This window comes from Colossoma macropomum, unplaced genomic scaffold, assembly GCF_904425465.1.
Source record: "Colossoma macropomum unplaced genomic scaffold, Colossoma_macropomum, whole genome shotgun sequence".
NCBI classification, from domain to species: domain Eukaryota; kingdom Metazoa; phylum Chordata; class Actinopteri; order Characiformes; family Serrasalmidae; genus Colossoma; species Colossoma macropomum.
In genome coordinates, this window is record NW_023494792.1 from 18,240,063 (window position 1) to 18,256,956 (window position 16,894).

General features: G+C 38.5%; 2 protein-coding genes across 2 annotated transcripts in view; both read right to left on the reverse strand.

Moving 5' to 3' along the window:
• The window catches only part of LOC118811827 (neuronal acetylcholine receptor subunit alpha-7), a 35,941-nt gene extending 26,194 nt beyond the window's left edge, over positions 1–9,747 (reverse strand). Inside the window, exons 1-3 of the mRNA XM_036576355.1 lie at positions 9,161–9,747; positions 6,235–6,374; positions 2,966–3,010 (exon numbers count right to left, since the gene is read on the reverse strand). Coding sequence (XP_036432248.1) covers positions 2,966–3,010; positions 6,235–6,374; positions 9,161–9,215 — 240 coding nt within the window. The 5' untranslated portion in view covers positions 9,216–9,747. The remainder of the gene's footprint in view (positions 1–2,965; positions 3,011–6,234; positions 6,375–9,160) is intronic.
• A 1,010-nt stretch (positions 9,748–10,757) lies between these two features.
• The window catches only part of spg11 (SPG11 vesicle trafficking associated, spatacsin), a 40,379-nt gene continuing 34,242 nt past the window's right edge, over positions 10,758–16,894 (reverse strand). The window contains 11 exon segments of the mRNA XM_036576356.1: positions 10,758–11,242; positions 11,426–11,577; positions 12,948–13,103; positions 13,216–13,292; positions 13,982–14,150; positions 14,271–14,378; positions 15,034–15,167; positions 15,395–15,532; positions 15,633–15,837; positions 16,000–16,145; positions 16,809–16,893. Of these exon segments, the coding sequence (XP_036432249.1) occupies positions 11,062–11,242; positions 11,426–11,577; positions 12,948–13,103; positions 13,216–13,292; positions 13,982–14,150; positions 14,271–14,378; positions 15,034–15,167; positions 15,395–15,532; positions 15,633–15,837; positions 16,000–16,145; positions 16,809–16,893 (1,551 nt within the window). The 3' untranslated portion in view covers positions 10,758–11,061.

Genomic DNA, 16,894 nt, shown 5'->3' on the forward strand with positions numbered 1-16,894 from the left:
GTGTGAACAACACAGCAAAATTAATATTGTGTCTGCACTGCAATTTCACATTTTTGTGTTGTGTGTTCACATCGTGTTCAGTGTGTTATGGTCTTTAGAGTGAAGGCTGAAACTGAGTGTGTTGTGTGGTATGTGGCTTAGCAAGCTGTAGTTGAGCTGCTATCATGAGGTTTTTACTCTCTTTCTAACAGTACCACCTATCAGTAAATTCCTACACCACTGATCGGTGAGCCCCTCTAAAATACAAGAGTGGAATGTGTTTATTCAGTCATTCACACCATAATTTTGGAATATAAGTTTTAAATACTGCCATATACCTTATTACTTTTATACTGCCCAACCCTAGTAGATGTTGAAATTTAACACCAAGTTCAACTGCAGTTCTGTCAGTTACTCAGTACTTAAGTAGTTTTTTGACCTGATACTTTTGTACTTCTATTTATGTGGGAAGGTACTTTTACTTCTGCTTCAGTCATTATTTTACTCAAGGTTAAATACTTGTATAATACCTAGCAATGGCCCCTTTTCTAACAGAGCCCTGCAAAATCATCATTCTCTACATTCCTGTATGAAACATTTCAAATGACTGACATTTGAGGAATAAAAGATATATAAACCTCTAGGCCTAAAGCAGCTTAACCTTATTAGAAACCAGAGAGAGAAGTGCTCACTTCTCAAAACATTCACAGGCTGTACGGTTCACTGACTGAGTTAAGAAAACTTTTGCACAAGGGGTGAATTTTGGCAGAGTGCAGCAAAATCAAACTGAAAGAGTACTTTAGTCTAGAGGCGAGTTTAAAAGGGCTGCAGGAGAGAAAGGCTCTAGGGATTAAACCTTAATGGCGAGAGAAAGAGAAAGAGAGAGAGAGAGAGAGACAGGGAGAGCAAGAGAAGAAAAGATAACAGAAGCTAAGCTGCATTAGCTTAATTTTTTTACAGGCAGTTTTAAAGATGGTGGGGATCCTGGAGGTTTTTTTCACAAACCCAGAGGAGCACTGATAACAAAGTAATTAAATTTGAGCCACTGTATCATTTAAAAACTGCAGCCATAAACAAAATGTATTCCTGAACGTGTGAGTATAAATGCGTGTGTATATACATTTGCTCACACGAATAATAAACTCCTGCAGTTGCCCAGAGAAGGAATGAGTGGCAGGCTGAAGTCTGAAGCCACACTGCAGGTGACAGAGAATTCAAAGCATTCAAAGTGCTGGAAAATCAAAACACTTCATTTGCATGCATTTCTCTGATCCTACGTAAAGAGATTCACACCAAAACAACATCTTTCAGAAGCGTGTGGAGCTTGGAAGTGCATAGAAGTGTTTACAGTGCAATTTTCCTCAATTGGCTTCTTATCTGGGTCAAATGCTGAGGAAAGAGGAGTCAATTCATTTAGAGCATTAGCAAGTCAAGCTCTAGAAAAAATGAGAGACCGCTCATCCTACAGTTTTTAGGATGTTTAATTCACCCTTTTTGTAGAGTCCAACAAAACAGTGTCCCTTTTGGCCTCAATGTAATCCGTAATGACCAGAAACTTTGTTCATTTGCCTAATGCAGCTACTCTTACTTTGCCAATAGTGCTTGGACTGAAAGAATCTGTCCAAATTACCTAATCTTGGATCAGTGTCTCCATTGACCTGCTGTATATTTCCTGGCACAAGGTGCAGAAACTGAACACAGGTCATAAATACATATACATTAAGAATATCAGGGTAAGAATTCTGATCTGCATTCAATTCCCCTATGTTCATATATAAACAGGTTAAACTGGGCTGGAGAACACTGGAGAGGAGCTCTGGCACCCGTGGTTTGTGTGAACGGAAAACAGCTAAGCTCTGGCACTGTAACTTGATGGAAACGTACATCTTTTTAAAACATTCTTTGTGAAATCGACTGAAACATTTAACATTGAAATATTTTGTCTTGGCAAGTCAGCATGCAATATTACACTCCATTTTGTTACTAAAACACACAAAAAAAATAGATTTTTCTTTAAAAAAATTAGAATTTAATAAGTTATATGTAGAATAAAAATATTGCTGCTGAAAAAAGGATCTCTAAAACTTTCCAGGAGAAGGCAAAATTGGTCTTAACGTGATTTTGGAGCTTTTCTATTGATCACAAATTTTTACACAATGTATGGGACAACTGCTGTGATCAAATGATGTGGAAAGACCAACAAAAATGACAATATGTTTTTTTTTGGACAGGGGTGATATGTTTCTGCTCTCGTTGGGTGAGAGAGTAGGATTTGGGATCTCTGACTCTTTGGCGGTCCGAATCAAATGTCCTCACGTGCCAACTGTTGGTGGCGGGCTCCACTTTGGACAGCGCTGCTTTAAACAGTTAATTCGTCCTCCTTGCATCATTCTACAGAACTTCACAAATCTGTAAGCCCGCATCAAATCTTTCCTGCTGTACTAAATAAATCTGTTTAAAACTAAGAAGGCTATATTATTTGCTGTTATTTATCCTATTAAACCTGAAGTAACTGATGTCAGATGGGTGGCATTATGGTTTGAGACAGTTCACTTTGCCTAATTAAAGGCTTTAGTGTAACTTTGTCAGAAAACAATCAGACGATATTTTCATGATGTCATAACCTGAAAAATACTTTTCATGATATCCGTGCTGAGAACTGCACATAATGCCATATAAATTGAAAAAATGTTGTTCCCACATTGTGCACAGCCATGGAAAAAATTGGGCTCACCTACCTCCGAAATCCCACTTTAACCCCATATGAAGATACTACAATTGACAAAAACTTGGACCAAACTATTATTGATACAAATCTCAGTGACATCGAAGGCCCAGCACAGAAACTGAATTTTGTAGTATGTGAGAAAAAAAAATGGTGTACCATATAATAAAATCATCAATTATGAAAAAAAGGTATGAAGCTTTTATTCTCCAGAATGCTCAACAAATCCTCTGAAAATATGAATAAAGAATGAGAGCTTACCAGCTGTAACCAGATGTTGGTTGTCAAAACTTGATTCTTCTCATCCTGGAAAACATAACCATGCAATTTGTCAGATAAAAAGTGCCAGAGTAAAAATCACTTAAAAATATCAAAAGGAAAGTATGATGAGAGTTGTGAAGTCGCAGCCTCAATATGCATACTGATTGAAATGAAATTTTGCAGTCTCATTATAATCAAGGGTAAGTGGACAAAAAAAAACTAATGTTTGATATAAAATGTTTTGATTTTTTTCTGTGGAATGGCTTTTTGATTACTTGGGTACTTTCTGTTCTTTCACAAAAAGAAATTCACAGACCTCAAAATTAGGGTCAACAAGGTTTGTTTAAGATCATGCTGAGCATTCACTCTTACCAACTGGAACCTTTCTCACACTGGCTGTAGTGTTATAGGCATGAGGGCCAGATGATTCTCTACACTGTTACACCTTATTGGAGTGGAATTTGATTGGCTCTGACACACACAGTCACAGAATGGTATGCAAAATTGCTAGCTTACAGCACTAAAAGACCATATTGGTATTTCCATCTTGCAAATGGAAAAAACGTTTGACTCAGAGAGGATCAGTTTTGAGGTATTTCGATTGTGGTCTGGTGCCAAATGAAAGTGATATGAGCTGAATCTGAATGGTTCGCTCACTCCAAAAGAGCAGGGCTTATGCCAGTTCATTGGTGCAGTGAATCCAGCTGATGCTACTGTCTGGAAAGTGAGGATAATGATCATAGCACCACTCTTATCTAAGCTACAATCAGCAATTTTAATCCTAACACCACCAATAACATTCTGGTTTTCTTCAGTACTTTAGAAGAATGTGCTGATGTTGTAGCTGCATTTCTCTGTACTGAAAACCTTCTAGAAGCGGTCATGTTAAATGTATACTAGCAATCATGTTTGCACTGTAAACATTCAGCCCCATTACACATTTTTTACTGTCAGCTGTAATCAGACTGAGATAGGTGGGTGGGTGCTGCAGACCTCTGTGTATTTTTGGGTTTCGGTGTGAAAACAGTTCAAACAACTGAACTGACCATGCATTCACCTTAAAAACAAGAACCGTGTATTCATGCGTGGAATTCTCATGTTATAATTAATAAGTAAATAACACAGAATAAAATCCTGTTAGAGTAATATGGCAAAAATACAGAACGATGTCCATTAGAATAGCAGGCCAAATGGAGAGATTTTGATAGTCTCATTCACTGTTGCAAGCAATCATGATGCTTGTTCCCCTTTAGAACTGGAGCAGCTGAAAGGGAGGGGAACTCCATGGTTGGTGAATTGTGTCTAATTGCATGTGATTCAGATTTTGTGTGGTGTGTTCAGATCAGGAGGGAGCTACACAAGCATCTCATTTCAGTCAAAACACAGCATAAAATCTGTCCAAAATGAACACCTGATGTACACAAAGATCAAACCGTAGGCTGGTTCTAAACCCCTAGAATGCTCTATTTTTATTTTCCCAATTTAATAGTAAATTATGACATTGATGGTCCATGACAAGACACTAAATACTGTTTACTGGATGAGGACATGTCATAGCATATCGTTCTAAGGCCTAAAACAGACCTTTCACAGAAAAAAACTGATAAAAAGGGGGGGGGATGGGGCATGAACAAGATAATTATCTATTAATAAACTAGTAATGATGGGGGGATGGGATTTGAACAAGATAATTATCTATCTATTTACTTTATACAATTGTAGGTTTGGGCATATCTGGATAACTGGCTATTGAAAACTATTTGAAAAAATAAAATTTAACCGCAAATGCTAATGCACAGTTTCTTTAAGTTATCAATATTAGGACTTGTTAGTCAAGAAACTGAAACGGAAAAGAGGCTGGCTTCTACAACAGGCCCATGATCCAAAACATACCACAAAATCCACCATGAACTTCTTCTAGAAACACAAGCTGAACCTTTTGGAATGGCCCTCACAGTCACCTTGACTTGAACATCATTGAAAATCTGTGGGTAGATCTTAAACACGCTATGCATGCGAAACGGCCCAACAGTACTGTAGAAATAGAAGTGTTCTGCAATGAAGAGTGGGTGGAAATTTCTAAAACAAGAATATTAAGACTAAAAAAGCATTTGTGAGCCGTGATCTCTGCCAAGGGGGTGTATACTGACTAGTAGGGTATCCAAACTTCAGCACATACCTTAATTACAATTTTTTTTACAAAAATACAAAATGTGCAGTAACATTTGCAAAAATGTTATTTTTAAAAATAGTTGAATGAAAAGGTGTTTTCTTTACTTCAAAAATCCAAAAAAGGAATATTTGTAATTTGGCAAAGGGTGCCCAAGCTTTTGCACAGCTATATACTATATATATATATATATATATATATATATATATATATAGACCTACATTTAAATACTCAGCACCTACTTTGTACTGCCACTCACTGGCCATTTTGAGGTCCACTATACAGGGGTTCAATAACAGACATCGCCTGACTTCTATCTATTCATCACTGGTCACTTTCTGAGGGCCGCTGCTGACCAGATATTATTTGAGTGGTGGACCATGCTCAGCACAGTAGTAAATGCTGACATGCTAGTGGTAATTGGCCTGTAAACAGACTCCAATTGTGATTTCTGATAAAAAGTGTGAGAGAGAAATGAAGAGACAGAGAGTGGGCTGTGAGAGAGCAAATCTGAGAGTCTGAGATGAAACATATTTCGCTGCCTCATAAAAATTCACATTAACATTCATCTTATACAGCACAATATAACTGAGACCATATGTTAATGTCATGCTACTGTCAGTGTGGCAGCCTTGAAAAGATGATGTTGCCATGACAATATTATATGTGTTTTTACTTCAGCATTAAACCTAAAGCAGAAAGTGAGGTTTGTTAATTTGTGCAAAATTCACACGTTAAATTTATTACAATATGGCTAGTATTTTTGTTGCCATTGCTGAGCAGTGTGGTATGAATGCATAAATGGCAGATATTTTTTATCAGACAGTTCTGGTTTTCTGTGTTCAACTGTATACAGTACCCACTGGATTTAGTGGCCCCCTTGATAAAGACGGGCAGAACAATGTTTATGAACTTGAATGTACACTGAAAATATGAATAATGAATAATTTAACCTTTCAGTGAGGTGAAATTATTCATTGAAATACTTCTGGAGGGCACTATATCTCTTACCACATAAAGCCATTCCACAGTGGGACTTTTATTTGTGCCATATGTGCTTCATTAATATGCATGTATGAGCTTGTGTATGTTTACTCACCACATCCATGATCTGCATGAGGCTGAAGCTGAAGTGAACAGTTAGAGACTGAGAGTCGTTGTAAACAGGTCTCTCCAGTGGGTTATAGTTCCTCATCAGGTCCTTATACAAACGCCGTTGGTGCTCCCCCTGCAAGGACACTGAGGACCACCCACAGACAAGACAGGACAAATCACATTTCTACAAAACAGCAATGCTCAGAAAATGTGAATCTAGGTAAATGGAGTCTCAATTACTAATTTTTTATTTGTCTCCATTTATTTATTTATTTGGCTCAATTGCTTCACAGCAATCTTTAGTTCATGTGTGGCAATAAGTGTTCTTTTTCCCATATAAACAATATTTGTCATTAGAAAAGAAATGAAATAAACATAAATACAGTAAAAAGTAACAAGAGTGCCTTATTTTGAAAAATGTGAGCTCTTGCAAGGTAGCTTGAAGAACAAAATGTGGTTCTAGATTTCTCGATGCCACCAGCCATTGCATGGATTTGTTAAGCTCCAACCTGATTTAACATGAAGCACTGGTTAGCCACCTATTGGATGGTAGACACAAATAATACTGGTCTGCCACAAAGAGAGATTTGGTTTAATGAACAGATTGACATATGTAAAATCACAGGTTTTTGTATTTATTCTAATATTGGTGATTTGCTGAGCAAACTTTTTAATTCCATTTTTCTCAGGTGTCTAAAACCTGTGCACAGTACTGTCGTGTATCTGTAAAGGGCAGCCAATTACCATTAAAAACACTCAAATAACAAACACTAAACAGTCACTGTGATACCAAACATTTCGTATTAACCTCTTAAACTTGTGGGGCTACACTTCAGTCTCTCTCATAACTGCATAACTTACATATTAGTTTCACAGAAGTGACTGAATAATTTATATGACTTACTGAATTATAAGTCTTAAGATGAATAAATGAATAATAATCTTAGAGTTTAAAGAGTTAATCTGCCGGCCTGAGTCAATCATCTGAATGCAGGGCACCAAAGAGTGTACAAATCAGACAAGCCACAGCTTCGGCAGGCAGTCCAGATGGCAACTTATTGATCTGGGAATTTCATCAACTGGCTCTTCCCTGTAGACCTGGCTGCATATTCAGAGATGACTATACAGCTGTGTAAAGGCAACTCACTGTAACTCCTGTCCATGAAACATCAGACCTCAGACAATCTAATTATTATAAAGAATACAAAGGAAAAGGATTTAAATTTAAGAAACCCATTAGGCATTGTACCATTCAAGTAATGACCATCTACTTCAGCTGTTACAGTCGACCATGTGCACTACTTCTCTTTTGTCTTTCTCATTGCTTTTCCATCCTGAGCATCTGAACTATAAAGAGTTCAACTGGTAGATCAATGAAAATGGATTAGGTCGTTGTACTTCAACAGCCCCGCTTTATTTTAGGCAGGTTTTACTGCAGGGTGGTTTCAGTCTGTGAAACGACTCCCTGTGGAGTTCACCTCTCACACACCGTGACCTTCTGTGGCCAGACAAGGGCAATTAAAGACACCACCATCCTGACTGAGACCGTTACTGAGGGAACAGCAGTGCAGGAGGGCTTACAGTGATCTGCCTCATACAGGTAGTTTCAGCACTAAACAAGAAAAGAACCAGTGCTGAAATAAAGAGAGGAGGATTAGATCAAGCGATGAGGAAGAATGAATGAATGAGTATTAAATGAGTGAATGAATGATCACATGACTGAGTAAATAAACAAAGGATTAAATGGTAGAAGGAAAGACTGAGTAAATGACAGGCTAAATGCATGAAAGAGTAACCAATGAATAAATGGTAAATAAACGATTGAATGGCTGCTTAAATGAATGAAAGATTAAATGGCAGAATGAATGAATGAATGGTTTACTAAATATTTGACTGAATGACTGACTCACTTATCAAATGATTGAATGAATAACTTAATGACTGACTGAATGAATGAATGAGTGACAGACTAAATGACTGAGTGGATAAATGAGTAAAAATAAATGACTGAAGTAAATGAACGAAAGAATAAATTGCAGAAGTAATGACTGACTGACTGACTGGATAAATGAATTACCAATGTTTGACTGAATGACTGGCTCACTTATCAAATGATTGAATGAGACTGACTGACTGCTGAATGAATGAATGAATGAATGAGTGACAGACTAAATGACTGAAAGAGTGACTAAATGAATTAACAAATGACTGAATGGTTGTTTAAATGAATGGAAGATTAAAAGGCAGAATGAATGAATGAATTACTAAATATTTGAATGACTGGCTCACTTATCAAATGAATCACTTACTGACTGACTGAATGAATGAAGGAATAAATAAATACCTTACTTTTCGCATGACCGACAACGAGTGAATCGTTTATCGAATGACTGAATGAATGCTCTGAGAAAAAAAAAGCCATGTTTCTGTATGACTCCACTTTTTCTAGGCAGTTCTTGTGTTTCTGGTCAGTATGCTAATGAAGCCCACTCACGGAGCTGAAACACGGCTCCAAACTGAGCCTGATGAGCTGTTAGGATTCAGCTGCACGCGGCTTCATCTTCTCCGGGGAAAACAGGAAGTGCAGTTAAACTTGTTAGGAAAGAGTGACCAAACATACACCTCTTCATCACCACTACATGTAACGTTATCAGACATATTATCATGTACAAGTTCTGAGCTTTGCGAGATGCACTTCAAATCCACTTGGCAGGTGTGCAAATTGAACCAAAGACTGACTTCAAAAACTGACCTTCACCAACTGTGAGCAGCGTTTGAATGAAACCAGAGGAAGCACAGCAGTTAGTCTTAGTCGAGCTCGTACTGACTGTACAGGGACGCTCACGGTATTCAGCGCAGTCAAGGCTACAGAAGAGCGCTGTAACCGCCTGTGAGTGAATGAGGGGATGTTAAAGGCATTTTACACCTACCGTGCATGAAGACTGCAGTGTTGAGCACAAACACAGTGAAGTGTTTCGCCCCCATCGCTGCCAGAAAGGCTGAGGTGAGTGAGCCGAAGTGACTGAGCGTCCTCTTCTTCTGGGGGAGCCACTGGAAACACACAGAAACTCAGGAGCCCCGGCTGAAGCCGCAGTTCTGGCTTTTCCAGTGGAGCTCACAGCTCTGAACCGCTGAAAGTGCTGTAGCCATGTGCATATGAGCCTGAATCTCCTGAAGCCTCGGGGATCTCCGTCCCCCCTGAAGCTGAATTCACATTAAAGCCTCTCGCTGATCTGGAAACAGCGCTGACGTCACTTTAGGCGCGCTTTAGTGGGCGGGGAAACTCTGTGCCACAGATCTGAGACCAGCTTGAGAGCGAAACGAGCGAGTTCATACAGTCTGATACAGCAGCACAAATAAAGCTAACTGCGTGTGAAATAAAACGTGTGTGAAAGAAACACAAACCACACATTAAGACTAAAACTTGAGCATAAAGACACAGTGAGAGTCAAACTGCGGTGGAATAAGCCCCGTCTCAGACTATCAGATCTAATGGAGCTTAACTTGTATACATTAACATACAAAGCTCACAGCTGTTCTAGCTCTTCTGAATGACCCAAGAAGATACAGAGAGCTGTTAGCTAACTTTAGTTTCTGTGCCGTTAGAAGCAGTAAAGACATTTACTATTTTATTGCTTGAGAATGAATCCACTTCATTATTAAACACACTGAACACTCCAGACCTTTTTTTTTCTCTAAAGGCAAATGTTGTAGGTCAGTCCATAATGTGAACCCTTCATAATGACCTTCATGACATCTGTGACACTTTTCTCCTCCATTATAAACTGTGAAGGTTTAAAACACATCATCTGCCTTAATCTGAAGACCAAAAGTGAGAGTAGGAATATTAAACACTGAATGCAAATGTGTGAGAAGATAAAATGTCACATTTTGAAGAGAGGAAAAAGTGTCTATTATCTCAGGCGTTTGAAGCTTAGACACATATACCCAGGGGTCAAAGACGCCATCTTAGTGTTTTCCACTATGGAATCTCCTGTCAGAAACAATTCAGTTTCATGTAATTTCACATTTGGCATGACCTTGTCAGAATGTTGCTAGGCAACTGATGGGTCAAAATGATGTATATTTTGTCAGGCTGAATATAAGCAGGCAAATTTCTTTAGTATGTGGTGAATAGGAGCTTATATGTAGACAAGAGGTGATAAAAATGTAACATAATTCTTTCTCAAATTGAGGTTGTGTATGTGTTATGAGCTGCCACAATGTTTATAACATAATCTGAGACACTGTGCCACATTCAGTCTAAACAAATTTCCACTACAGCAATTCTGACAAGGCAAGAAAGTGAAATGGATGGCCCAATCCAGAGGCTGGACAGCATTTTGGGAAATTGTCTCTCTGCTCCCATCATGTAAGCAACTATAACAGCATCTAGTGACAATTCAAAGGTACTACACTCTTAAAACATGTTACAGTAAGTCTGCGAAGCATCCAACAAGGCAGCACATGTAAATGTGGTTCCATATTAGTGTAAGGAAGAACAAAGCCGATAAATTAACAAAGTTAAATTTAATCTCTTAAATATGTACACTTAGTTATTTCTCTCCATTAAAGACTTAAAGGAAAAGCACTTCCTTTCATCAGATGGACCAATAGTGCAATTAAAGCACAAAAGCCATATCTGGAAAAAGTAAAGCTATGATTTCAAATGCTACTGAAAAGGATGCGCATGAAACTCTGTCACAGAGAGTTACCAAAGTCAAAAAAGTATGAAAGTTTCAGATTTGGCACCGTAGTTACGACGGGATCATAACACTTGACTCTGTGTGAAAGAAGTGGACTGTTAAGGAGAAGCGTGTTAATGTAGTAGCTAGGTGCTTAATCGGTCATTAAGGTAACTGTTTGTTTTGGAGTCCTGAAGGAGCATGTTGGCCACATCAATAAAATTGTGCTCGTAGGCCAGTTTGTAGCGGGTGTAGATATCTTCACAATGCTGAAGGAGTTTCTTCAGGTTCTGACTGGCACTGTTTGGGGGCTTGTTGAGTAAAAGTCTAGAAAGAAAAGTTAAATCAGTAATTTAAAAGATGAAGCAAGAGGTACAGAGTCTATGATGAATTCTGATGATTTAACATTTAAACATCTAAGTGTTTTAACAGAAACAAAAATAACTCTTCACTTTCTATTTCCCATTTTCGAAAAGGTTTCAATACTCAGGATAAATAAATAAAGCTTACTTTTTGGAGATTTCCTCAAACAGACTAGCTGAAAGTTGTCTGTGAAGCTTAAACTCTTCCAGGTAAGAGAATTCTCCTCTCAGAATCACCTTCTGATACAGGACCTCTGCCCAGTCAGGGCTATAATCGTACGCCTCTGCTACTACAAACGACTAAAGGGGATAAAGCAGAAATCAGTTTCAGTGTCAGTTGGACAATTAAGACAATTTTCATATGATTTTGATATGCATGTATGATAACCTCTAGATTTTTTATGCATAAATATTGTTTTAATTTAATTAATTTCTAATAGAACATGATAATAATATAATAATGCCATGATAATCATATGATAGCACACATAACATTATTCTTAGTGTCTATATGGATCATTCTACCAAACTAGTTCAAACTGCAGTTCCGCAATGAAAAAAACTATTTAAAAAAACAAGTATTCAGACCTTTGATATTTACAAGGATTATGTTATGATCTATTCAGGCACTAATAGAGAAAGTAATAAGCCAAATATATATAAAATAATTATTTAGAGGGTCCTTTCTATTAGGAGGTGGCTGTCCCAAACCCTAACCCCTAAATGTCAACCTGTGAAAGTAATACTGACATTTCTTTACTATTAAATTAAGGCTGAAAGATCAGGAGTTTAATTTAAACAAAAAAAGTGTATTCAAAAACTGCTATCCCATGTTTTCATGTCACTACCAAAACACAGAGTTTTAGAACATAGGCGGAGCCTTATTTTAGCCACACCCCTGCATTTTAGAGCAGGAGGTGAGACTGCATCCCTGTCCCTCATAGCTACACGGTTAAGTTGTTTTAAAGAAACTGTGTCCCGAAGTGAACGGTGGCACAGTGGGTAGCACTGTCGCCTCACAGCAAGAAGAGCCTGGGTTCGATTCGATTTCTGTGTGGAGCTTGCATGTTCTCCCCGTGTCTGCGTGGGTTTCCCCCCCACAGTCCAAAGACACGCAGTCAGGCTAATTGGACATGCTAAATTGCCCGTGGGTGTGAATGTATATGTTTGTCTGTCTGCCCTGCGATGGACTGGTGACCTGTGCAGGGTGTATCCTGCCTACCCCCTAATGACTGCTGGGATAGGCTCCAGCCTCCCCCCACCAGCAACCCAGAAGAATAAGTGGTTTAGAAGGTGTGTGTGTGTCCCAAAGTCTTAAAATCAGTGTGTAATATTAAGAATTGTCAAAACCAAAACACATATTTTCTGTAATTAAGTAAACTTTTGGTAAAGTTTTGGTAATGTTATGATTGTTTTGGCAGTGACAAAATTGAACATTCAATCATTTGTTTTCAATAAAAATAAGATATAGGGTCATCCAAAGCAAAAGGATTTTAGTTAAAAGTCCAAGTCAGTTAAAAATCTGAAATGTGTTTTGAACTCTGAAGTCTGACTGACTGATTCGGTAGAATGATCCATATGCAATGCTCATGTTGGAATGAAGACTAATATATAAATCAACACTCTGACCTCTGAGTACACTAATAACTTTGAGAAACCATGCATGGTACCTGGTAACAGCGTGGCAGAGCTACAACGGCACTGAGCAGTTCTGCTGGTCGCAGGTTGACAACACGGTGGTCCTGTCCATGATTGAGGAAGTGAAGCTGCAGGGTGATGAGCTTAGCCAATTTCACACACCGCAGTGCTTGCCGCATGCATGAGTCCTGAGAGGACACACACACACAGAGTCATATCAATTCTCAAAAATGGGATGAACAGTACAAAAGTACCATAAAAATGAAGTTTACGGTAAGACCAACTGAAAACTGGGACTACCTTAGAGTAACTTTCAGCAGCATCTTTGAGCAAAAAGAGGACTTTCTCCAGGCCACTTTTGAGTTCTGGGGTGACGGCTGATTTGTGAAAGAAATAACAGAAAAAATATGAATTGCTAATGTTTATGAGTTTATAAACATTAAAATATGACCACAGTGTCAGCTGTATTCCTTAACAGAGGTATATTAATCTAAATCAATACTCAAGTAAAAGTATTAATACTTGGGTAAAACTACGTAACATACACAAGTACGACATTAGAAGCAAAAGTAAAAGTGCCTTGAGAAGAAGTACAAAAAAATATCAGGCATAAATTACTTAAGTACTGAGTAACTTATAGAACTGTAGTGAAACATCTTAGTAATCCAGCATCTGGCAGTACAAGAACTGATGTTTGTACGACTCTATTCTTCTCTGTTTGTGATTCTTTTAATTTAAAATAAAATGCTGAAGCTCCAAAGGCAGAGTTGTGACTAATCACAAAGCAGTAAAGATGCTGTCACCAACAAAACAAAAGAAATTCAAAAAAAGAATTAGTAACTAAAAATGAAAGGCAGAAGTGTATCTGAGTAAAAAATGGATTCCTTTACTCACAAATATACCTGAGTAGAAGTATTATGATCTAAAAATACTCAAGAGAGTACAAATCCACCAATTCATAGTATTCTGCAATTACTACCCATGTTTGTGTCTTTTTTTTGTGTGCAAAGAACATTGTGTGCATGTTCTTAGTTTTACATCTCATTTGTATGACATCGCCTCTCACCCCATGGCTGTGACTCAATGAGTTTGAGCTGTGTTCGAGCAGCTCCTTCATGGTTCTCTCCAATCTCTCTGCGCATGCTGAAACACAGAGCTACCATGTTGTGTTTTTCACTGTCCCCTGGCAGACAGCGCTTAAGGTAGTCCAGCAGAGCCGTCTTTAACCTGGTGTTCTGTAATACACAAACACACACACAGGCACACACACACACACACACACACACACAAAATCAGGGAGTGTACAGGCACATGCATGCACAGAGATTATTGTGACTGGGACATTTCTTTCTTACCGACTCCACTTTTTTCCTCAGCAGCATCTCAAATCGGTGATTCTGGTTGAGCAGGTCAAAAACGTATGTCATTTCATTGTATCTTCCAATTCCAGTTAGAAGTCGCACCTGTACAGAGCAGATAAAAGTTCTTAGCAACTGCAGTTATTTAAAAGGAAAAAACTCAACTCTGTAACTGTAACTTCAGAAAACAATGAAACTTTTCCAAAGCAGACCAACGAGACTCTAATTAACATAACACATTGGATATTCTATTAAAAAATATTGCAAAAAAAATATAGAAATTTTATACTATGTAACTTAAATTAAATTTTCATTTATGTCTTAATTTTCTCAAGCCAAGAAATGGTTGGTGTCAGATGTTTGCATGTTTGCCCTAAGCTAACAAAACACTGAAGTTTATACCCCACCAACCAGTGCTGTACAATCTGCATGCCTAAAGCATCACACACTTGCCTAAAACACTGTGGAGCTGTTAAAGCAAGTGAATGAATCTGTTCATTAGGAGCATGTTGAAAGACTATTCAAAGAGAACTTAGTCAAAAATTGGTAAACAGCTTGTCTCCGGAGGATGTAAGTGAATCATCTACTATTGTCATTATATCTTCATCAGTTTAATGTTGATTTTGCATTTGAGACCTTTACACACTTGCTTGAGACTAAAGTGATGTTTCTTGCCTAAAACAGTAGTAGCAATGCACATATTACTATATAGTAGCAATAACAACAATGCACGGCCATACGCAGAAGTGCAGTTACTCACCAGCAGTCCGTATCCCTCCCCATGGGCCAGGTGTGTGTGGCTGAGATGCCTGGCTGCTTGCAGGACCTTGACGATGCCCTCCATGTTACAAGTCAGACTGAAGCAGTCATGGGCCAGTATCAGCAACTCAACAGCTACAGGAAATGAACACATCACACACACACACACACACAAATTTATACCATTGCAGCAAGGCCTTTCTACATCACTATGGCCCTAAATGGCCAAACACTAAGTCTTTTTTCTGGGAGCAAATTATAAAACTATCCAAGGAGTGCTACTCTATAGTCTACCTTGGCACTTCCACTAGAGTGACAGATAACATACTGTGATTGGCACGTAATACGTATGTGTTACTCACTGCAGCCCAGCTCAGCCAGAGGGACTGTGGGGATGCTGTCCAACAACTTGTTGCCCACCAAGTTGGGATCTCCACATAGCTTAGCCAGCTGCAGGAAGGCTTCTCTACCTTCAGATGGGCTATATATGCACCGCTCTGCTGTGCAATGAGAGAGGCCAATAAACAAATCAAGCTCAAACATGAATGTTTTAAAGAAAAAAAGCAAACAAATATACAGCACACAATTACCCCCGGTTACCTGTCTCTCCTTCCTGAGAGGAGGCCAGTAGTCCGTCAAGCACAGTGGAGGAAATGAGCTGGGCTACAGTGTCTGGCTTAAACCCCTGGACGCTGATAAATGCCTGGGCTTTCTTATAGCGCTCGGGCTGGTGGGATAGCAGCACTTTCCGTAGCACTGCCTCTGGTTCTTCAGAGGAAATCTCAACATAAGAGCAACGCAGCTCCTGCAGGAGAAAAACCAGCATTAAATTAAAAGATAAAGTAAGGAAGTATGGGAGGCTTCTACTGAGATGTTTCTGGATCTCTGGATGACTTCTCTCCTTTTGTCTGTTTCTGTTTGTTTATTTGTTAGAGCACTGATTCACTGCACTGGAAGTGTGCTGTACCTTGGAGAGTTCGTAGAGGCTGAGGACCTGTTTGCAGTAGCTTTTCCCATGACGACACTGCTCTACTAGCAGCTGGAGTTGGGAAAGAACCTGGTCTTCAGGGGAGGAAACCACCACAAAGGAAGACAGACTCCCAGTGCTAGAGCCTGGGGAGAGATGAAACACAGCTTGGAACAAACAAATATGTGAAAATGAATGGTGTACTATGCAATCAATATCAAACAAATCTTAAAAAAGGAAAAAATAAATAAAAAACCTTCAAATGACTTTGCACTATAGTCTAGAATCAATGTGGCTGCAGATAAAATGACTCTAATATGGTAGTCTATGGTTTCAAATAATTAGTAGGAAGTTAGGAAGCTGTGAAGTATAAATAAAAATTAAGTATTCAAATGAGCCCAGAATGATTGACCGAGCTGTAGATGATTGAGTAAAACTGCATAGCACAATAATTAAGAACATATCTTTTATTAATTGATTAACAAAAGACACATAATATCCAGAATGCCTTGTGTTTAAAGAGTGGCTGATAACTTGATACATTAAAAAACATTCCTAAACAGATTTAGTAATACTTTGCTGTTCCTAAACATACTTGAAATACTGAATATCATGTGTAGTTTCTAATATTTAAATCTATATTGTAGAAGATACCTTATATAAAATAACATTTTTAACAAGATCAGTGATTCCAAACTTCTGAATGGCAATGCACAGTTATGAAGGAGCACTGCTTTATTAACACATGACACGGTGTTTAGTTGCCACATGTTTCAATCTAAGTGTGCAAAAGAGATCAAAGTACGTACAGCTGGGGAGGCTGCTCCTGCTCTCTGCATCAGGGCTGGGGAGTTCCTGCAGGCCCGGCTGTAGCTCTCCACAGGCCAAGCCCTCG